Below are 24,651 nucleotides of genomic sequence, written 5' to 3'. Positions count from 1 at the left end.
AGAAAAATAGGCAAACATCAACACTAGAGAAAGACCCCCCCACATAAATGTGATCACTACAGATATTTTGTAATTTTCAGTGTTGAAATTATCTTTCATTAAGTAAAAGTTAAGAAACAGGACAGATATAACCCTATGAGAACAATGTCATCAACAGAACACAGCAAAATCAGAATGAAGTGCTACATCAGCCATAGGGTTTAGAAAACAGATCTTATTTAAAAAATATATATGTGAATATATATAATTTTAATTTTATATAAAGTAAAATATGTATTTTATTATATATGCACATACACCCATATAAGTATTGATTATAAGGGAACACTGTATTATGGGATGTCTGAGTCATAATTTAAAACAATTGAACCTTTGCCCATACATAGATGGTATATACTTCTTCACAAAACACTTTATTACATAATCATAATCTGAACTCAGCAGAGCTTTAGAAATACTATAATTTCAAAAGTTGGTATTCTTAAATGTACCCCAAAGAACAGAAGCTCCATGAAGACAGGTTTTGTTCATTCTGTGCTGTTCAATGCTATAGTCTCTAGGCCTTATGGGTGCTCCATAAATATTTGTTGAATGATGAATGCCCCCAGATCAGAGAATTATGTATTTTTAATCTTCAAGGTTTCTATTCATGAGTAAAGGCTTTTTTCTTTTATTTTACATCACAGTGAAGTCAATGGTACTGTCAGCTGCTAAAACAACAGCTGAAAGAAGAGCTCATTGATTCTTTTTCCATTTATAGATGTCACTAAAGGTTTTAACACACTAGAAAAAAACCAACAGCTGCTCCCTTGTTTAAACAATAAATGACTCATTTATTTCTCCCTACACGTAACACCTAACATTTGAAAAGATTAGTGAGTCAGATGCAAACTCCTTGATATGACATTTGAGATAATTCCTTAGTTTTTGGCAATTTTATAAAGCCTCTTTTGTTAAAAAGTAGTATTTAAATAATATTTATGGTGGTATTTTATTTGTGACTCCCTAATATAGGTTATTATAACATTTCTTAAAAATGTGGAAATCTTTTCCCTTGAAGTTTTTGTTCATTGATTTTTAATAAACTCAGGTTAGCACTATGTCGTCCTGCGTCTTTCTATATTTGGACACATAGTTGCATCTTACTGTAAATGTTTTTATATACTCATTCCTTTCCCATTAGGGAAAGAGGACTACTTTGGCTAATTTCAATTATTTGACAAAGGTTCTGTACAATGTTTTTTAAACTGAAATAGTAGCCAAAAACACTGAATGGTGCCAGAGAGGTCACCAAATTATACCTAACCAAGAAATTAGAAAAATAATAGATTATTTTTTAAAACTCAAAAAACATTTCAATGAATCAAAATGAGAAAAAAGTCCTTAAGTAGACAAAACTATTTCCTTACAAGAACAATCTACTCTTGCCAAAACTATATTGAAATTATATATAAACTAGCATACAAAACATTTACAGAGATTGAAGTACACCACAGTTATAATTGTTTTTTAGTTTTTACAAAAATGATCCCCTAAAAATGACATGTTCAAAGTTTGTAATTTGTATTAGAGTTGGCTTACATTTGGAGTTATGTGATAATACATTTAAAGTAGATTTTTATAATTAAAAGGATTTTTTTGATTATTTCATAAGAATACTTATTTTTTAAAATAATACTTTCAAAACATTAAATGGTGCTGCATAAATTCTTTATTAAACCCAACATAATACAGTCATTTAAAATCTGAAAACTTATACAAGTATTAGATACAAAATAAACATTTTACAAGCTAGATACATTTCAATTACAATTTTAGATATAATTTTTAGAAAACAGAGTTTTCTAAAAATATTTTTTCTTAATCATTAAAAAACTCTCTTAAAAGCTTTAAATATAAAAGCTGTAAATATAAAAACTATTCCATGCCTTATAGTAGGCGACTAATGTCTGTAATCTTGAGATATCTTTAAATAGAAATCCAGCTCAACTCAAGATCAACTCATTACTTCCCAAAGTCCCTGTAGTGTGAATCCATCCTTCAATTTCTCTATTGCAAGCCCCAGTTCTTCTGAAAATACAGGTTCACGATCCTGTTGCTTTTTGGGAGGTAAGAGGATAAGATGGGGAATAGAGAAGGTGGGCAAGGAAGAGGAAAAAAACAAAAAATAGGTTTCACATAAGTTTGTGAATGCTAAATGTTGGAATATAGAAACTTCAAAAAATATACTATAGCTAAAGTTTTCTTACCTTATTGCCATCAGCAAAATAAGCCTAAAAGATAAAGAAAATTACATGTCAATATGACATAAAATAGATCAGTGGGCTAAGGAATAGGCAATTAGTTTGCAGAATGATTTTGTAACTAAATGTATTACAAACATTGTTATTGTGTAATAGTTACATATATTGTATTACACACATTGTTATTGTATAATAATGATTTTCTCTTCTCTATAATCCTGGCCTCAAAATTTATTTCTCCTGTCAATCAATATTAATGTCTATAAGAGTTATGCTTTAAGTTTTATAAACAAATGTGCTTTGTAATTAATGTTTAATTAGCATTGCCAAGTAGAAGGGAGATAAAAAGAATAACATAAGAGTTATAACATTTCTTCTTTACTTTTGGTAGAAGATGGTGGCAAAACAATCAATACTTCAATGTGTCAGCAAATGCATGTGAAAATATTTGTTACCAGAGAGGTATTCTGGTCAGACTAATAGACCAGAAAGCGTTGTATATTATATTGTCTATTAATTAACTAATACCAGTTCAGAATAGGAAAGCTTATTCTTCAAATACATATGCTTTCCTAAAATTAATATAAATTAAGGGAAGCATCTCATAAAAATTAACTATGAACAGCATAGGTTTTAAATTAATTTAATTAACTATAATATTTAACATTCTTTTATACTAAAGTATGAAGAAGCTTTTCACATGTCTAAAATCCTCTGAATAACTATTCTCAAAACTATTTCCTGCTTTGGTAATTTAAAAGTACTGTCACAAAAAGAAATTCCCTCACCTAAAAAAAGTTATCCTCAAACTCATGTCAAAAGGCTCGAGTTCTACAGTGTTTTACACACAACATTATTTAATTAAATATGACTAAGATAAAAATCATAAGAAATTTAATAGTTCTCCTTTCAGACACTCACCACAAAAGCATCTGTGTGATCATCAGCATCTATTTCTACATCATCTTGAATTTGTTCAACTGTCAGAGCTTCAAGGGGCTGTGGCTAAAAAAAAAAAAAAAAAAAACAACAATTGTCAAAATGCATCAGAAACAATATTAATTAAATCATTTTAGAAAAATGTACTTTGAGAGCCATAAATGCTTGTAAAAAGATAACAATTATAACTGATTGAGTCTTACATTCTTCTGTTGTTAATACTAACTTAAGTAATAAATTAGTTAAACCTAAGCTTTTAAATATTTAGTCAACATCATCAAAAAGTTCCAGAGTGGGATTTACACAAATTTGTATGCTTAGGGGGAATTTCTTTTTTTTTTTTTTTTAATAGTGGTAAATGGATTTTATTTGTTTATTTTTACGTGGTTCTGCGGATCAAACCTAGTGCCTCAAGCATGCTAGGCATGCTAGGGCGCTCTGCCATTGAGCTAAGGCCCCAGTCCTTAGGGGGGATTCTTAAACGGAAAACTCTCAGGGCCAGGGACATAGCTCAGTGGTGAAGTGCTTGCCTACCAATGCACAGAGCCCTGTGTTCAACCACAGGGCTTTGTGGGATGGTAAGTGTAGATGGGGGAGGGGGGCGGAAGGAAAGAAAGAAGGAACAGAAAAAAAAAAGAAAGAAAAAAAACTCTCACTTTTTTCTTTTCTCTTCTTCTTCTTTTTTTTTTTTTTTTTGGTATTGGGGATTGAATCCAAGGGTGCTTTACCACTGATATGGCTCCACAGGTTGAAAATCACCAGGGGCACTGATTAAAGAGTGGATGGAAAGGCCACCAGCACTAGAGAGTACAGCGAAGGCCCCAGCAAAGGAACAGAGAGCAAAAGAACCTGTGATAGAGTGGTCAGTGATGGGATCATGACAGGGAAGACAGAAAGGGCAGTGACAATAGAGCAGATTGTGAGGGCACCTCTGATGGAATGGATAGTGAGGATCCCAACGGTACAGCAGATAGCAAGGGCACAGAGGCAGAGCCTCTGGTAAGAGTATCAGTGACAGATTGGATGGCCAGGATCCCAGCTGAAGAGGTAAGTCACACCAAGAGAGAGTTGAAATACCTAGAGAGCAGGAACTCTGATAACAATAAGAAATCATGAGAAAGGAAAAGAGCCGATGTATAGGCATAATATTCAAAATATTTCAAAACTAGCTGGGCATGGTGGCACATGATTATAGTCTACTTGGAAAGCTGAGGCAGTGGATTGATCGCTCAGGCCCAGGCATTCAAGACCAGCCTGAGGAACACAGACACCATCTCAAAAACAACAACAAAATAAGTAAATAAAAAACTAAAGCTAGTATGGCAGAAGCTCTGATTAATAGGGATGAATACAGGCCATGTTCACAAAGCAGACTCTGGCAGGTGCTGTACTATAGGGCAAGGGAGAATATAATGGTATCCATAAGGCATAGAAAGCTTGCCCATGCTAATGGGGGGCTTCTGTTGAATGAAAATAAAGCTGACAGAGTGCGAGACTCATCTGTCCCCATCAGAGGAGCCCTGAATAGAGAGATTTTTCTGGATAGGCTGATCACCTAAAAGACAGGTATGGGAGAATGATGAGGAGGCCGCCTTCTAGAAAACTGGTAATGGTCACCAATTATAGGTGGTCCCGGGGCCATTCCTACTTGAGCAGGGTTTGTATATTCATCATTTAAAACAGTTTAAAGTTAAATCGTACGGAATGTTTTTATATCTGAAATTTACAGGAAGTTGGAAGGCAATTCAGCAAACTCTGTATTTCACATATTGAACAAATTACCTTTTCTTCCATTTCATAATCCACTCCAAATATAGGACTGGCAGAATAGACTTTGTGAAGTGAATTGATTTCTTTAACTGATTCCTGTAGTTTTTCCACAGGATCTATTTTAAAGCCAAGAACATATCCTCCACTCTACAAGAAAAAATAATGAAAAACAAAAAACAAGCCCAAGAAATGACATTTGTAGTATATGATAAAACTTTAGCTGTAATCATCTACATGTTGTAGAGTATAACATGTAAGCTTGATTTTTTTGGTACTAGGGAATTGAACCCAGGGGCACTTTACCACTCAGCCACATCTCTAGCTCTTTTTATTTTTTGACACAGGGTCTCAATAAGTTGCTTAGGGGCTCACTAAGTACCTGGGGCTGGCCTCAGACTTGTGATTCTCTTGCCTCAGCCTCCCAAGTTGCTGGGATTATAGGCATTCATCATCACATCCAGCAATAAGTTTGATTTTTTAAAAATTAAATGCCTTACTATGAAATATTTCAGATACATATAAAAACAGGAGAGTACAATGAGCCCTCTCACAGTCATCATGGAACTTCAAACTGTAGCAACATGTGGCTGACTTTCTAACTACTCCCTCACCTGATCTCCCATCCACCTAACCACTCAGGATTACTCTGAAGCATGTCCAGCTATCACATGATTTCATTTGTAAATATAAGCTGATCTTCAGATATTAAAAAAAAACCACTATAGATTGTGAAGGCCAAGGAAACTTAAGTTTTTCTAGAGCTAGGCCTTGAAAAGGAATATATATTAAAAGAAGAAAAGAAGTGGCCTTAGGCTATCTCCTTAAAAAATTAGGAAAGAAACTTGACTAGGATAGGTTGTTAGAGAGAAATGTTAGAAAGTAGCATACTATAACTGGTAAGAGCATTTGCTTTGGGTTGAGAGCATATGCTTTTTAGTGTCAAATTCTGATTTTACAATTAATTTACAAGCTGTATGATGCCTGGAAACTTACTTTCCGTAACCTTTCTAAGCCTTAATTTTCTAACACAAAATGCTGATCAAGTTGTTTTATTTATATAAGACATATATGACACTTGATACAGTTCCTGGGACATAGTAAGCACTCAGTAAACAGAGATATAGGTCATGGTAAAGGAGTGAGTAGACATGGGTATTTTAATTTAGAAGTGATTTTATAACTCAATTTCTTTCCCCCAGAAATGGGAACTGAACCCAGGGCCTTGTGCATGCTATGTAAGTATGCTACCACTGAGCTATAAACTCAGCCCTTATCACTCACTTTTTAAAAAAAATGCATTTTAAATGTTTTATTTACATATATTTCTGCATCTGGACATGGTAGTGCACGCTTGTCATCCCAGCAATATGGGAGGCTGAGGCATAAGAACTGCAAGTGTTAGCAATTTATCAAGAATCTGTCTTTTAAATAAAAAATTAAAAGGGTTAGATGGAGCTCAGTGGCATAATGCCCCTGGGCTCCATTCCAAGTACCCTTCCCCCCAAAAAAATTCCTGCAAAAACATGGCATATGTGAGAATATAAATTCTCAAACAGAATGGATATTATGTTTCTATATATATATCTATGTAAAGAAAGTTTTGTTGTGAATCAGACCTGAGGTTATGACTAAGGTTCTTAACTTCTCTAGGCCTGTTTCCTTCACTGTCAAGTGGTGAAAAATAGTAAGTGTATCATAGAGTTGTTAGATTGGGTGAATGTATGAAAAGCATTTAGCACAGTGATTTGATTCTATCATTAATAATAAAAGTGAGTGGGATGTAGAGGCACAGTCCTGAAATATCAGCTATTTGGAAGATTAGAAGTTCCAGGCTAGCCTCAGCAACTGTGAGAGGCCTTGTCTTCAAAATAAAATAAAAAGAAGTAGGGATGTAGCTCAGTGGTAGAGTGTTTGCCTAAAGTGTGTGAGACCCTGAGTTCAATCCCCAGTACAAATACAAATAAAAATGATGATCATAATGATAATGATTATCTGTCCCAACTAAAAAACACAGGATTCTTTTATGGAGACAATTTACTACAACACTTTAAACACTTGATATACCTTCATATTATAACAGAATATTCTTCTTGGATGTAAACTGCTTACTATATACATAAAATTAAAAACCTACAGCATCACATAGTTTTAAAAGCCTACAAAAGATTAATAAAAATGTAAAACATCTTACCTGTTGAGAGCTTTCTATGACAAGAGCTAAACCAAATTTTGAATCTCTAATCTTTATCGAACGCTGGATATAAAATGAAGAAGAAAAAAATGCATGTCTTTATTTCATAATCTCAAGAATAGAATATCTTATCTTCCTTTATGAAACCCCCAGAGAGCTCATAAATGAACAAGACCCACATATAAGGTGGCAAACTTGTAAGAAAATACAAAGATGATATCTCTAAAATATGTACCCAAATATGACTCAAATATCCTTCAATTCAATGGAATCAGCAACTTTTCTCAATATTTTACACAAAAGTCCAACGATCTTTCGGTTATGATGATCCAGTGTCTTTTGTGGTTTCCTAAGGCTGGATTAGTTTAAAAGTCATATGTGCCTACTGTTTCTCATGTTCCAGGTGACTAAATTCTAAAAATGTCCATATCCACTAATTTTAAAAGATAAGTTTATGGGTACTCATCACTGGCCATCAAGAAAGGCTGGGATAGATAAAGTGCAATTGACATTAGTTGATAAATGTGACATGAGGATTAAGATTGATCAGAAGGAAGATACTAATCTTGAGAGGAAGGAAGAGGAGTAGAAGCATAATGATAGGGCCTATAGAAAGAGATATAAGATGTACTAGCTGATGGAGAAAGGGAGAACCTTGGAGAGAACCTAATATTATGACAGCCCAAAGGCCCATGATTAGTCATATGTGGCAGATAATGGTATATCACACTTTCAGACAGACAGGCACTGAAAGTTGAGAGAAAGATTGAGAAAAAGAAAGAAGAGAGGAAAAAGGTTTTAATGGTAAATTCTTATGAAAACCAGTCTTTTCATCCACCTACTTTATATATATCATCATTACATAGTTCCAGTTCAGAATCATAGAACACAGGCACCCTGGCTGTAATCTAGGTGACATGGGCTGATAGAAGTGGCAAGAAGTTTATATATAAAGAGCTGAAGTTAGAATATGACTGCTACAGTGACAAAGTGTGATGATATCATATTGCAAGTTGTTTGGGCCAGTTGAATTCATTCCAGAGGCTGTATTTGGCAACTCTATTCTTAAATAACAAAAAATATCCTATTTGAAGAACGGAATGCAGAAGGTTGTTTACTACTCAGTAAATATTCAGCATAACAGAGGCTAGGTTAGGCAAACTATAGAACATACAAATGCAATATAAAACAGCAATGAACAGTATAAAACACTGGTTTATCAAATATCTCTATAAACTGTCATACCTTCCCACCCTGATTACAAATTCTCATATTTCTTTAGATGGCCAGAAATCATTTTCTTCCTATCAAATGTTATGTTTTGCTTTCCTCCACCAGACTGAGAACTCCTTGATGGCAGGAACTATGTGTTGGTTTATGATTTTTCATGACTATCTCTAGTACAGTGTAGATGCTTAATATTTGGCAAATGAATGAATGATCAGATATTTTAAAGTTGCTCAGAAATCAAGATGTAGCAAAACAGGCTTGGGAATATTTGCAAATAAATATCCTTCTCATAGGCCAAGAATTCTCTTTTCGAAAAAGGATGTTTTCTAGATATTACATATACTGTATCTACTCAATGAATATTAATAAAACTTCTTAGTCTTTTTTAAAAACATTTTATTTTATTTATTTTTATGTGGTGCTAAGGATTGAACCAGGGCCTTACACATGCTAAGTGAGCATTCTACCGCTGAGCCACAACCCCAGCCCCAAAACTTCTTTTTAAAACAATTTTTTTAGTTGTAGATGGACATAATACCTTTATTTTTAATTTATTTATCTTCTTATGTGGTGCTGAGGATCAAACCCAGTGCCTCACACATATTAAGCAAATGCTCTACCACCGAGCCACAACTCCAGCCCAAACTTCTTAGTCTTAAGACTATTTGTATCCTACAACAAGGGTGATTATCATATGATAACTGCACAGGATTTTCATTTACTATTTTTATGTTCCATTTAATTCAGATTAGAATTGAATAGTTTGTTTATATAAAATGAACTTTTATATAAAAGTATATTGAGTTTATTATTTCTTTCACTGAATCACATATATATCACAACAGTAAAGTAACTACCTACCTACTCACAAATTGATATCAGATATAGTCAATTCTTTTTCTGAAGTTTAATAGCTTTAATTGAACTTAAGCTAAAAGTATTACCACTAAAAATCATCTTGACTTCTTCATTAAACCTGGAGTATGAATCCAGCATGCATTACATTCTATATCAGAAATTAAGCAGTTCATTAACAGAATTGATGAATTCTCTGGCTTTAATAATGTTTGGAGGGCTGAGGCTGTGGTTCAGTGGTGGAATGCCTGGTTAGCACATGTGAGGCACTAAGTTCAATCCTCAACCCCACATAAATAAATAAAATAAATAAAGTTATGTCCATCTTCCACTAAAAATATGCCACATAAAAAGGGAAAGAGAAAGAATGCATTTAATCTCAATGGCACTATTAACTGTTGAACAGAAATTATTTATTCTACACTTGAATAATGTCACCAAACTACATGTACTTACAATTTGCAGATATGGTATACTGACATTAAAACTATCATTCATATTTGCATGCCACACGATTCTCACATTGGTAATAAAAAAGGTTCCTAGATTTCCCTGTAAAAGAGAGTAATTAGAGATAAACCAATGATGATTTATCTAAATATCTATTTTTATTTTCTAAATGCCCAAATAATTCTTATCACAGCAGCAGATTAATACCAGAATCACTATGGTATCAATGACTCCATCATATACTGAATGGCAATATAATCATATGACTGAGAGCCTGGACTTTGGAATCATTAATCATTAAATCATTGCAGTTGTCTGACCTGGGCAAATTTCTCCTTGGTGCATTTTGTCAAACATAAAAGGGGATTTCATTAAATAATCCATGTAAATAAAGCCATTAGCACAGTACCTGGAACAAAATAAGCATTTCTTCCTTTCTTTTCTTTTTCTATTTTTTGTATCTGGGATTGAACCCAGCAGCACTTAACTACCAAGCCACATCCCTAACCCTTTTTTTCTTTGAGACAGGATCTCACTAAATTGCCCAGGTTGGCCTGAACTTTTGATCCTCCTACTTCAGTCTCCCCAAAATTGCCTTATTTTTCAATAAAAATGATACATTTTATAATCTGAGAACATCTTTTTAATTAATTAAAAATGCCAGGTGCAATGCTATGTGGTAAGACTAACTGTGAAAAGAATAATTACCTTTATAAAGCCCACAGTCTAATGGGGGGGATATAGACAAGCTATGTAATTTAGAATAGTAACAATTTTGGAATGTAATTGTTAAGGACAGGCTTGCATAAGGAACACACAAAAGGGAGATTTCAGAAAGTAATATCTAAGTTATAAACTAAAGCAGGCATTAGTAAACTATGGCCTTCGGGCTAAATCTGGCCTGCCACCTCTTTTTGTATAGCCCATACAGAGTGATTTTAACATTTTTAAATGGGTGGAAAAATTCAACAGAAATATACTTCATGACATGTAACTATTATAAAAAATTTAAATTTGTTTCCCTCATTAAAACATAGCCATGGGCTGGGGTCGTAGCTCAGTGGTAGAGCACTTGCCTTGCACGTGTTAGGCCCTGAATTAGATCATCAGCACCACATAAAAATAAATAAATAAATAAAAATAAAGATATTGTGTCCATCCCCAACTAAAAAAAATTTCAAAAAAAAGAAAAAAGAAACACAGCCATGTGTTCTCTATATATTGTCTATGGCTGGTTTCACATTACAATGGCAAGACTGAGCAATTGCAACGAACACTGTATGGCCTGAAAAGCATAAAATATCAGTATGTACATATGTACTTACCTATTTGTGGTGTTGAGGACTGAACTCTAGGCCTCATGCATGCTAGAAGAGCACTCTACCATTGAGTCAGACCCTTAACTGTGTAAAAAATATATTATCTGACATCTCAAAGAAAAAGTATACTTACCTCTTATCTAAAAGATAAGGAGTTTTCAGAAGGGAAACTGTCTATGTCCTATAGAAACTTTATCACAGTTTGAGCATGATTTGATTCTTAGCAAGAAGCTCTTCACTCAAATGTTATAGCTTTACCTCAGTGGTTATCAGTCTAATCTAAGTGGTAACATACATGAAATCTAAAAACTATTCTGAGATAAAATTTTCTCTATAAATTGATGTGTAACTTATTCCACAATTATTAATTGCTTACATGTTCCAACTGGTCATTTAAGGGCAGATGAAAATGATGAGTTAAAGGGTTCACCAAATGAGTATATGCTTAGTCCCCTAAATACCAGATTAAAAGGCTTCTATGACTGTCCATACCATGGTTCTCCTCCATCAGCTTATGTTATTAAAATGTAGAGGGTAGCATAATATAGGGGGAAAACTATGGCTCTGAATGAGCTACACCTGCAAGGGCACTTAACTCTTTGGGGCCTCAGTTTATCATCTGAGTTAAGAGAGACTATATTAAACATGATCTCAAAGGTCTATTCCAGCTCTCAACTTTACATAGAACAAAAGTTGCTGAAAAGAGCACAAGTCCATAAAAATATTAAAACCAGAATATCATTTCATATCAAAAGCTATAATACTAATTTATCAAGAGCAATAATGCTAATTTTATTTTTTTAAAAAATATATTTATTTTGGTTTTAAATGGACCTTTATTTTATTTATATGTGGTGCTGAGACTCAAACCCGGGGCCTCACACTTGCTAGGCAAGTGCTCTACCACTGAGTCACAACCTCAGCCCAATTTTAACAGAGCGGAATGAATATACAAACCCAATGATGAACAGCAACAACAAAAAGATTACAAAACAAAGTCTCAAAAGGTTCATTAGTTTTTTGTATAATACCTGATCACTGGATAAGTTCCATACTCCATTGATTTTGTCATATACATGTTCTTGTGGTAATAATCTTAGTTGTTTGTTTTGAATTAGCGCACTTCTCAATTTAAAATCACGATACATTTTAGAAGTTTCATATGCTCTATAAAAAATAAGAAACAAAAGACCAGTCCACACTGAAAATGTGTTCACTAACTGTGAATAGAATAATTCCATCACTACCTTTATAAAGCCCACAATCTAATGGGGGAGGATATAGACAAGCTATGTAATTTAGAATAGTAACAATTTTGGAATGTAATTGTTAAGGACAGGCTTGCATAAGGAACACCCAAAAGGAAGATTTCAAAAAGTGATATCTAAGTTATAAACTAAAACAGGCATAGGTAAACTATGGCCTTGGGGCTAAATCTGGCCTGCCACCTCTTTTTGTATAGCCCATACAGAGTGATTTTAACATTTTTAAATGGGTGGAAAAATTCAACAGAAATATATTTCATGACACATGAATATTATACAATGGTAGAAGTTGATCAGTTACATTTGCCTATCTACTAAAATGTATAGTTGTTAGTACTTAAGTAAATCATTCAAATAATTATTATGATAAATTAAATTTTAATGCTGAGTAATATTTCATACAATATATATATTGTATATATACCACAGTTTCTTTATCCATTCATCTACAGAAGGACATCCAGGTTGGTTCCACAATTTAGCTATTGTGAATTGTGCTGCTATAAACATTGATGTGGCTGTGTTACTATAGTATTGTTGTTTTTAAGTGACTCTGTCATTTTAATGTAGTGTTTATACATTTTATTTCACTAACCTATTCCTTTCTTAATTTCCCTATTTTAGTCAAAGGTATCATCATCTTTTAATATAAATAGAAGTCCAGTTAACTTTTCTTACTGTGACCTGAAAACATTATGCTTGCATCTACTTCTGTACAGAAAACTGAATGAATCTATACAAATTCCAAAGAGGATTCTAGGAGTGGGGAGAGAAGAAGAGGGATGAAGAGGGAAAAGAAACTAAGAAATATGACAGATAATGGTATAATTATAAAATTTATAATCAAAAACTACAAATAGCCAGAAATATATGATTTATATGAAAATTTTTGGCATCACTAATAAAATAAATACAAATTAAACAATATTTTATCCTGTCATCTTAATCAAACTTTTTCTCAAAAATCATGGTATATAAAGCTAGTTAAAGGGCTGGGGATGTGGCTCAAGCGGTAGCGCGCTCGCCTGGCATGCGTGCGGCCCGGGTTCGATCCTCAGCACCACATAACAACAAAGATGTTGTGTCCACCGAAAACTACAAAATAAATATTAAAATTCTCTCTCTCTCTCTTTAAAAAAAAATATTAAAAAAAAAAAGCTGGTTAAAAAAAAATCAAAGTAGTGAAAAGAGAAGAAATCAACAAATGACAAAACAAAATACTAATATGTATATTTCTGTATAAAAATGATCGTTTAATTCTTTAATTGAATTATCCAACTCACTGACATTGAATGAAATCTCTGTTTCACTTTATTTACCTTGGCAGCTAATTTAATAGAATCTTCATCATAAATTTTTATGAGTCTTCAGTAGTCCTTACAAGTTTTTTATAAATTCCTTCAGAATGCTTATTAAATGATAAGAATGTTCTCTTCTAAGTATCTTCAGGATATTTGCAATAAAGTTTGGAGAAAGAGAGTGTCATACTTCTAAACTTTATCCTTTAAACCTTTATGTCATAAAATTACCTTAAAATACCCAAAAATCCATAAACAAATACTATACCTATGTACTGCAATCACAGAAGTAAAAAGTCTAGGGCTTCCAGGAACCAAATTTGTGAATATAAATTCAAAGCGAGTGCTGTTACACTTTGTTAGTATAAAAAGAGCTTCGGTTTGACCTCGTAATTTCTGTAAAGACAAATTTATTTAAAGGTTTGTATTTGAAGAACAATTTCTCATTAAGTGAAAACGAACATTGAATTCACATTTCTAATGTTTCTTCACTATACATATATTTCAATATGATTTTTCAGACTTACAGAGTTAGCAGTCCTTGTTGTAATATTCAGTATGCAGTTGTAACCGATAGCTAAAATTTAAAACCAAAGAATTTAAGGAGTATGATAAAGTAAACTGAGAAAAAAACACTTTAATATATATCTATATATCATATATATATATAACTTTAAACAGTTTTAAAAACTCAAACATAAACAGAAATAAAAACTTTAAAAATTTTTATGAAATAATTATAAATTTATAATTTTTATAAGTAAATTATAAAAGAACTAAAGATTTGGTTCTGCCTCTTTGAATAAACAAATATATGGGGAAAAGGAAATTTGCTTTAATAAAACCTATTACAGCATTATTCAGTGAAAATATTAACACCACTACATCAAAAGAAAAAGACTAGCTGAATTGTCTAAAATAGTTTTTTAAAATAAGTGAAACAAATTTAACACAATGAAAGACTCTACTTTTATTAAAGCTTACATCTCCCTTTTTTGGGATTTCTTGACACAGATTATATACCAAGTTGTCAAAGGAAAAAAAGAAAGAAGAAAAATCAGTATAAAATCCCTAATCTATGCATGTCTAAGACACAAAATGGACAAGCTAAAAAATAAGAATGGGTTGTTTCTTTTGTATTTTGATGTAATCTGTGGTTAATCCAGGACTTCTGAAGTTTTTAGCAATTCCAGACTTCCACAAATTTCATGGCAAAGCTGTGTTTGGTATCAAAAGCTACCATTCAAGTTCCATGAGAAGGAATTCTTCTCCTTAGAGTTTTATCTTACAAGGATACTTACAGAGATTGACTCTGGGCAATGCCAAAGAGTGCCAGATAATTCTTAAATTTGTTACTAAGAGTCTTCCTAAAAGGAAACAAATAAACAAGCAAACAAAAATTAATTAGTTTAAGTAGGACACACTTTTGCAGTACACAATGAGGTATCAGCAGCAACATCTATGTATGTTTTTCATACATATCTATCCTATGTAAGGTATACAATGTATGATTCAGAATTTCAGAGAAACAAAATCTGAGTTGTAGAAGGGACACAGGTATTCACTATTACTACCTTAATTCACATTGAATGAGAATTGTGGACTTGTTTTGTCTTGTTGGAAGGTTTTCTGGGGTCTCAGCAGTTCACCTGTGTACAACTAAGAATGGTTATGGTATAGTGTAACTGCAAAACTATTCACTGAAATAACACTTTTCAATCGGGCTTGTTGGCACACACCTACAATCCTAGGGGCTTGATAGGCTGAGGCAGGAAGATCACAAGTTAAAGGCCAGCCTCAGCAACATTCCGAGTCCCTAAGGTACTATGTGTGACTCTGTCTCAAAAAATTAAAAGGGCTGATGATGTGGTTTGGTGGTTAAGTGCCCCTGGGTTCAATCCCTGGTACCAAAACAAACAAACAAACAAAAACCACTTCTCAATGAACTCTGATATACACACTAATCCCTGTCAAATAAGTGTTCTCTTAGTAATTCTTGTTTAATGAGCCACACTTATATACCTAATTTTTTTGTATGTGAGATGAATCGGCTGAAGTGAACATCAGCCTGATATTTTTATATTGAAATATAAAGTTAGAAATATTTAATTTATCAAAGTATGTCCTGTAGAATAGTAATTCCTATAGACGCCCCAAGGGGAAAAAAGTCAAATAAATCCGAGCATAGTAAACCATGTGTCTTAGAAATTTACAATGTAATTAGCATATTAGGATAGCTTTGAGATTTCCCGAAATAATAAAATTCATTTAACTTTATTAAACATAACATTTACCCATGAAATTATAACCACAGAATTCTTTTAATAAATTTTTTAAATAACTTTATTTTATTTGCTTATTATTTTTTAATGTGGTGCTGGGGATTGAACCTAGTAGCTCACACATGCTAGGAAATAGGCAAATGCTTTACCACTGAACCACAATCCTAGCCCACAGAATTCTTTTGATGAGTAATCTATAGCCAGATCATACTCTTTCCTTCCTGAAAATCCCTAGGATGGCTACAATCAGAAAAATTAGACCTGCATGAATACTGGAATGGGATGGGGTAGAAAAAGAAGTTCTATGAAAAATTTAAAAAAATTTTGGCAGTACTGTGAATGGAACCCAGGGCCTTGCACATGCAAGGCAACTGATCTACAACTGAACTACATCCCCAGTTTGAAAAGGAGGTACTAAAAATTTAAAAAGGAAGGCATTCCTCAAGGGAGATTGTGGAAAATTATAGACTTATGTTTGACAAATAAGTCTACGACCATACCACCCCAAATGTGCCCAATCTCATCTGATTTGGGCCTAGTTAGTATTTGGATGATGAGAAAACTATGTTTGACAAATAATATGTAAGCCAGCAGGGATGGAGTGTAGGGATCACACAAGATCAAAGATGATGAGGGTTTCAGGAGAAAATAGAGGGCATGCTCAACAAAATAAGAGAGGTTTATTTGCAAAAGGACTGATGACAAAAATATGAGAGGGTTATTAGGAACCATGGGTAAACCAGCAGACCTGCTCCCAGCCCAGACCCAAAAGGACAAGAGGAGAGAACAATTAACATAGTCTGGAACAAACAGCAAGGACCTGCCCATTTTATTCTCACACAGCTTCAGTGCACAAAGCTAATTGGATAATTTCATGGCAGGGTATTTACAGTTGAACATGGATTAAATGTGCTAATCTTCTAGGGTACTTACGGTTTTAAAATTGGGGCTCCTGAACTTGATGTCTTAACTTGGTCATTTTCAAACTGTGTGAAAGAAGGGGAGGTAGGTGGTTGGATAGAAGGATTTACCTTCCCTTTTCTACCTCCTTATCAACCAGAAGCTCTACAAACTCCAGTAAATTTTTACTTAAAGAGGGGCTGGGGATGTGGCTTAAGCGGTAGCACGCTCGCCTGGCATGCGTGCGGCCCTGGTTCGATCCTCAGCACCACGTACAAACAAAGATGCTGTGTCCGCCGATAATTAAAAAATAAATATTAAAATTCTCTCTCTCTCTCTTTTAAAAAAATTTACTTAAACAAAGGTTTTTGAGGTCTGTGCAAACACACAGATTTATTTTTATTAAGAGTATGATTTCAGGCACTGTGATGGAGATTTCCAACTAGGGAGGCTTTTTGCCCATCCTCCTCCAAAATACTAGTACAGGATTATGTACTCAATAAGTACTTAATGAATCAAAAAATGTTCTATTAATCATAATCTTTGTATTGAAAGATGGACTATCAAGTAAGAGTTCTTGCCAGTCTGTACAAGAATGACCAAATTTCTCTTGGCTTCATAAATTAATCCAGATTTCATTAAGGTACAGTCACTCTACTCTCAAAGGTACAAGCCAAGACTTTTTGCTTGTGGTTAGATCTTACTACTTTATCCTCACCTGGGTCTGACTGTACAAGGAAACATTTCAAAAACGTTCTAAGCACTCCTTTAAGGATGGACCCTAGCCTGATAGGCTGCCAGTAGCAGATGGTGATAAGAGGTTCCTTTCACAGAGAAAGACTTAGCAAAACTTGCTGCTCTCATACTACCCTACAGCAGACCAAAAGAAAGGCTCAGAGAGCCAGGTACAATTTAGCAAGATCATTTTTCAATAAAAAATGAGATGGGAATGCAGCTGAGTGGTAGAGTACCACTGGGTTCAACCTTAATACTGCCCTCCCCCAAAAGAAAGGAAGAAAGTCAAAAGAAAGAAAGTCTCCCAGAGGAAGTGGCCACCCAAAAAGCCATCATCATGCTCTGCCACAAGGGTTATTGTTCTTTCCCTAGTATATGCTGATCCTGTTATCTCAACAAGGTGTATTCCTCTTTTCATTTCTCTTCTTTCCAGGAAGAAGTTTGTTTCCCTCCCTCCTATGCTTCTTTTCCTCCAGACTTTTAAGATGCAGTAAGCTTCTTCTTTCTTTCTTTTTCTTTCTTTTTTTTTTTTCACTGAAAAATAGTACTGATGCTTTCAGAACAACTTGATCACTGGTTAACTGGTTTCATGGACAGCTGTTGTATGCAGCCTGGACTTTAAGTTCAAATCTTGGTAATATTTGGTTTGGGAGCACTCTACAGTCCAGACATGGCTGCTCTTTATTAAAAGATAAGTCACATAGTACTTGAGCTCACAATGCAAACTAAATTCTCTCCATGTGTCCCTCTCTAGGTGTCAATTTTAAGTACTGTGCATTACTCTTGGATTTCTTAAAAGGAAGCATGGCTCCAGATATTACAGATATGACCTACTTGCATTCACTACCCCATATCCTTATCTAAGCAGGCAGATCCAAGGATCAGAACTATTCCATGACTTTTACAAATAGGGCTCCTAGATTTTAACAGTTATGTAGGATAAAGGTGACATCAAAACCAGGGGTTACTGATGGACTGAAGTTGTGGGAAAACTGTGTCCATTGGCTACAAGTTTAATACCTACTCTTTCTTCTATTAAGTCTGAAAAAAAATCCTGTGCGCTTAACTCTTCTATTTTCATAATTGCATTTACATATGATGCTCTTTCATAGATTCTCCAGCTAATATGAATCAACACCTGTAAATTAAACCAAAAATATAAAATACATTAGCAAATATACTCACCTCTATCTCCATTATTTCCTTTGGTATCTTCAATTGAATCTAAGCAATCAATAAGGACTTCCCCAGGTCTGGTTTTCATTTGTCTAAAATAAATATAAACATTTTAGTGTTATAACTACAATTCTATGTGCTTGAAATCTATTTAGGTGGAGAAGAGACATGTGAATATAAAACAGCTGACAGTACAGATGATATGGTACCCAAGTTCTCATACATTTTGAAAATAAGGTCTTCAAGAAGCTAGAGATCAGTGATGCCTGGAGTGACCAAGGCCACTTAAGAGTAAGCTAGAAATAGAAGGAAAGGAGTAAGATTTGGAGAACTAAGAAGGGAAAGACAGGATAGTCCATAATTAAAGACCAGAACCAAAAAAGATTGGGGCATATAAGAAGACAGGCCTGGCTGGGGAAGAAGAGGTATTGAGAAGTAGTATGAGAAATACATTTTGGATAACTCAGAAGAAACCAGATAATGAAGAACCTTGAATCCCCTAATAGGTATAGAGCTTGTTCTGTGGACAGTGGAGAAACCATAGAGGTTTCTAAGTAGAGGAAAGGACATGAGGCAATTATGGAAGAAATGTTTCAAGAACTGTATGCAAAACATCTTCAGTACTTGTCAAGCAATTAGATATATGAGACAAAGGAAACAGAGAATAAAGAATAGTTTGCTGACTGATGAAATTCTAGATTGTCAACCAACCAACCAACCCACCCCCAAGGAACTAAGAGACTACCGGAATGGATAAAGCCTTCTAATAAATTTGCCATAGAGATAACTCAATTAATTATTCAGAATCCTGATATGATCATATCACTTTCTACTTAAAAGTCTTCCATGTCATTCAGCTGCTGAGATATGAAGTCCAAAATCTTCAGCTGAAGCTAACCTACATTTCTGTTTGTACAGCTCACCTGTCTCTGCATACAACCTGCCTTCTAGTCAAAGAGGGTTATATATACCCCCAAGACTCTGCTTCTAGTCCCCTGCCCTTTTTTTCTATAATACTCTATCTACACTGACAAGGTTCTGGCTATCCTTTAAGGTCCAATGCAAATTATTTCTTCTTTAAAGCCTTCCCCAGGCATATTGATTTGCTCTGTTCCTATTCTCTTCTGTTCATATTTTCCAGAATGGTACTTATCACATGTATTATAGTTGTCTATGTGTATCTCTTGCACTAAATGAGAGGGGTACATGAGTATTATTTCCTATTATTTTGTATTTATAGCTATCAGCATAATAACCAGTATACAATAAGCATTTGGTAAATCATTAATAAACTGAAATGTTCATGAAATGGACTTGTTTGGATTAAGAGCCCTCCAAGAATAATAGAAAAAGTCATAGAATGTGTGTAATATGTAACTATGGTTTGTAATTTTACAAATTCCTTTTTCTCCAACATCGTAAAGGATATAATAGCATGTTAATTTTTTTGTATTCAACCACAACAAAGCCTGAGAAATATATAAACATTTCACTTTCCCATCTAAGGAGGTACTGTCCATGATAAGGAACCATAGGAAGTGGCCATTAGTCTAGACTACTGGCTCCATGCCATTAGTCCAGGAACCTTACTTTAATATTTTCCAACACTCAATATCCCAAAGGGAATTTTCTTCCCGGGATTTTTGGAAAGGTGGTTTCTAACCATCTTCTCTTTAAAGCATGATATTTTCCAAAAACAGGGGTTCTGTTTTAGAGATTCCAAAACAGAATTCCATCTTCCGGTTGGTGACTTAGATGAATAACTAGACGAGCTTCTTACTACATACATAAAGTTTATGTAGTTATAGGAACTTTGAAAAATGCTCACTCCTACTCCCCTCATTTTATAGATTTGAGGTTAGAATGCTAAGGTCGTTTGTCCAAAGGCCCACAAAGTGTGTCATTATCACAGACCTAGTTTTAGAGCCTGGTTTCCTGAATCCCTGGCCTAAGTTCTTTCCACCACATGAAATTGAAATCACTGGGTGGTCCCTGCCACGTGGGGTTCACATTCCTGATCTAGTCCCGTGGCCAGGACACCACCGCAGACGGCGCGGGACCGAACTTGTAGAATCTGGCCGCTTCCCTACTGTGGATCCGGACCCAGGAGAGCCGCAGTGACCAGAAGGTCTATCCCTGCAGACGATAACCCCCCACCCTCGCCCCGCGCAGATAGCTGCAGAGGCGCAGGTCCAGCTCGCGGGTCCAGAATTCGCGCCGCGGCGCCCTCTACAGGCAGTGCATTCCGGCGGCGTCTCGGAGACTCACTGCGAGGACACGTCGAAACGGACGTCCCGGTCTTCCCAAAGTACGTCCAACACAGACATGGTGACTGAGGCCTTCGGCCCCAGCTCTCCACTGCCGTGGAGGCCTAGCAGCGTCTTGCGGGCTCCAAGGCAACGGGCCGCGTCTGTCACGACGTCTACGGCGGGCGCCGAGACCCAAGCTTCCGCGAGTTAGCATGCGCGTTTTCTCCTACACTTTGACCCGGCTAAGCCGTTTTGAGGCAGGCAGGCAGGCGGGGAGGGTGTTTGACTTCTAGACGACCTTCCTGGCCTCCTTTAGCTATCCCATCTCAACCGCTATTTCCCTACACCGTTAAGAAATTTACTTAAAACTCCAAATTCCTTACCTGGGCTCCGCCCCATCTCGCCCTGCCCACCTCTCCGACCTCTCCTGGCTACCCGAGCCCGACAGGCTCAGTCTTTGGAAGGCGTCCTCTCAGTGTCTGGGAAGCTGTTTCTCCAGATCTCTGCGTAGCCGGCTCTTTGTCACTGAAGTCTCAGCTCCAATATCAACTCCAGCCGGTCCTACCATGTGCAAACTACGGCCATGCACAGATCTGTTTAGTTCATTTTGAACAACGCCTGCACAGAGCAGGCACCCAGTAAATACTTTCTTGAATCCCAAGTGTCTTCCTTCTCTCAACACGTGACATTTCTTTCAATCAGTGATTTACAAAGAGCCATCTGAGGTCGCGTGGGTGCCCCTACATTCCTTTCGGAGACCCACAAGGTCACCTTATTTGCATGATAATAAAGTGAAGAAGACTTTTGCCTTTTTAACTCTTATTAGGTGGTGAATGTACAGTGGAGTTTTCCAGAGGCTTCATGCTTTGTAATTGAATGTGAAAACAGATAAAATAATTCAGCTGCCTTTTAATAAGCCAGACATTTAAAAAATTTTGCAAAAATGTAATCTTGCAAACTTTTTGAAAAATATAACTATAAAAAAGTTATATATGTTAATATGTAATAAGTTATTGTTACCTGTCCTTCCTTTCTCTTTTTCGTTCTCGTGTTGGGAATATTGAACCTAGGGCTTCATGCATGCTAGGCAATTATTCTATCACTGAGGCACACCCCCTGCCTTGTAACTATTTTTAAATGAATTATTTAAAAAGTAAATATAAATAGGTGTAACCTATTGTTGGGTTAAACACTGATCAGTGCCTAGGAAAGGTTGCAAGGAGATAAGGACTCTAAAGAAGGAAATAGAAAGGAAGCCCGCTTCTTTCCCTTGACTCCAATCTTCATGTAGGAACCAAAGCAGAGTGACCTAAAAGAATGTACTTATAGGGGCTCGGATTTTGGCTCAGTGGTAGAGTGCTCACCTAGCATGCTAGAGGCACTGGGTTCTATCCTCAGCACCACATAAATGTAAAATAAAGATATTGTGTCCAGGGCTGGGGATGTGGCTCAAGCGGTAGCGCGCTCGCGCGCTCGCCTAGCATGCGTGCGGCCCGGGTTCGATCCTCAGCAGCACCACCTCAGCAGCACCACATACCAACAAAGATGTTGTGTCCGCCGAGAACTAAGAAAAAATAAATAAATGTTAAAATTCTCTCTCTCTCTCTCTCTGTCCCCCTCTCTCTCACTCTCTCTTGTGTCCACCTAAAACTTAGGGATAAATATTTTTAAAAAGAATGTACTTATAAAATATCTGAAGAAATCCAACTACACAGTGAGCATACTGCTTGTAGGGACATGAGCAGCCCTCCATTGTATCTCTGCCTGCTGCTGATAAGAAGTGCGTGAGTAACAAAATGTTCAAAACCTCTCCGTTGAGTCTTCCAAATTCTTTCTTTGGGATCAGTTAACTGTATGTTGGGGGGTTTGCAGCTCTGGCACTGAACAACCATATACACAAAAGCTGGATAACATTTTTAAGAGTGTAATGGGGTCCTGAGAATAAAAGTTGGAAAACTGCAGCTTTAAATCTTTATCTAGAGCTCTATGTCAGATTCTGAAAAGTATCGAAGATATTAATATGAAAGGCCATGAGGGGTTTTTGTCAGGGTGAAGAGTGCAGTGGAGGCAAAGGAACATGTAGTGGATACATACTAAGGTGGTCCCCAATGACATGCCCTTGTGTTTGGGTAAAACCCACAATTTGTTTCTAGCCAATAGACTATAGCTCAGATGATGGGAGGTCATTCCTAAGACTGTATCACGTTTGTTATAAAACTTGGTCTCAGAAGGATAAAGGGAGCCTGACTCTTCTGCCTAACTTGAGGAAGCCAGATGCTATGATGGACTGTAGTACCAGAAGTCTCAGTCCTACAGGTGGGAGGAAGTGACATCTGCCAACAATCTGAATGAGGTTGAAAGCAGATCTTTTCCCAGTTGAGCTTCTGATGAGGATGCAGCCCCAGAAAATCAGTAGATTGCAGCTTGGTAAGACCTGATCTGACTCAGGTAAACTGTGCCTGAACTTCTGACCTTCTGAAATGGTAAGAAAATGTCTTGTTTTAAGTTGCTAAATTTGTCATGTAGTTATAGAAAACTAATCCAAATGAGGGATTGGCTTTGGAACTGGGTAGTATGTCAAGGCTTTCAGATCCTACAAAATCCTACCAACAGGAAGCAGGCTGACAAGTGTCTCATCTGTAAATATGTGCTACCTTTCATGAAAAGGTAAGAAGGCATCAGAGGATAGAACCAAGAACTCAAAGGGCAAACTGAACACCAAAGATTATTCTTAGAGTTTAAAATTTAATTTAAAAAACTAACATTTTGCCCAAATGGGTGTCAAAATTGTTATATATTGATGACTTGGGGTTTTTGTTTGTTTGTTTTTGTTTTAGTTATTTGTTTTGAGCCATGTTATCTGGCCTTGAATTCCTAGTCTTAGTGATCCTCCTGCTTTGGCCTCCCAAGTAACTAGGACTGTAGGTGTGCCCGCCATACCCAGCTTGGTGACTCTTATTTTTTCTTCCAATCCCCCCCCCTTTTTTTTAGAGAGAGAGAGAGAGATAGAGAGAGAGAGAGAGAATTTTAATATTTATTTTTTAGTTTTTGGCAGACACAACATCTTTGTTTGTATGTGGTGCTGAGGATCGAACCCGGGCCTCACGCATGCCAGGCGAGCGAGCTACCGCTTGAGCCACATCCCCAGCCCCCAATCCCTCTTTTTGAATTGAAATATCTGTAACTGTTATCCTATGGAACATAAGGTACAATATGTAACATAGGATAAATATTAATCTGTATGTTTGAAGATAGATAGTATCCTTTGAAATAAAGTTAATATATAAAAAAGAAAAAATTGCTTTCATTACTAAGGCTTAAACCTGTTTCTTAATGTGACTTGGATTAATGTGTATAATACATGTATGACAACATTTTTATTTTAAATTTTCAAGGAAAAGTATTTTTCCCACCATTGGGGATTGAACCCAGCAATACTTTACCAATGAGCCACATACCTAGCCATTTTTATTTTTTATTTTGACACAGGATCTTGCTGAGTTGTTGAGGCTGGCCTTGAACTTGCAATTCTCCTGCATCAACCTCTGGAGTAACTGGGAATACTAGCTTGTGCCACCATGGCAGGCTACATTTTTTTTAGTCCCCCCAAAACATGGTTCACCCAAATGCACCAAATATCTCCAGAAGGAGATCATTATGGCTTAGCTGTGAGGTGTCTCTCTAAAGCTCATGTCTGAAACAATGCAGGAAGGTTTAGAGGAGAAACGATTGGGTCATGAGAACCTTAA

General features: G+C 35.7%; 1 protein-coding gene across 3 annotated transcripts; it reads right to left on the bottom strand.

The window, feature by feature from the left end:
* Positions 1-1,693: 1,693 nt before the first annotated feature.
* Bbs5 (Bardet-Biedl syndrome 5) lies at positions 1,694-21,576 on the bottom strand. Of its 3 annotated transcripts, none has more exons than XM_021725900.3 (12): positions 21,286-21,576; positions 18,663-18,745; positions 14,862-14,927; positions 14,088-14,137; positions 13,829-13,956; positions 12,029-12,164; positions 9,685-9,780; positions 7,144-7,206; positions 4,965-5,099; positions 3,165-3,248; positions 2,250-2,273; positions 1,694-2,098 (listed from the first exon to the last, which is right to left on the bottom strand). In XM_021725900.3, the coding sequence occupies exons 2-12, from the start codon at positions 18,739-18,741 to the stop codon at positions 1,997-1,999; spliced, it is 963 nt and encodes a 320-aa protein (XP_021581575.1). In that variant the 5' UTR covers positions 18,742-18,745; positions 21,286-21,576; the 3' UTR covers positions 1,694-1,996. The 3 variants fall into 3 exon arrangements, with proteins under 3 accessions (XP_021581575.1, XP_005324619.1, XP_077873669.1); XM_005324562.4 differs by lacking the exon at positions 21,286-21,576 and adding an exon at positions 20,922-21,088; XM_078017543.1 differs by lacking the exons at positions 13,829-13,956; positions 14,088-14,137; positions 14,862-14,927; positions 18,663-18,745; positions 21,286-21,576 and adding an exon at positions 13,582-13,604.
* Positions 21,577-24,651: the final 3,075 nt, after the last annotated feature.

This window comes from Ictidomys tridecemlineatus, chromosome 7, assembly GCF_052094955.1.
Source record: "Ictidomys tridecemlineatus isolate mIctTri1 chromosome 7, mIctTri1.hap1, whole genome shotgun sequence".
Classification (NCBI taxonomy): Eukaryota; Metazoa; Chordata; class Mammalia; order Rodentia; family Sciuridae; genus Ictidomys; species Ictidomys tridecemlineatus.
Note: the sequence above shows the minus strand (reverse complement) of the source record. Positions and strands in the feature narration are given on the sequence as shown.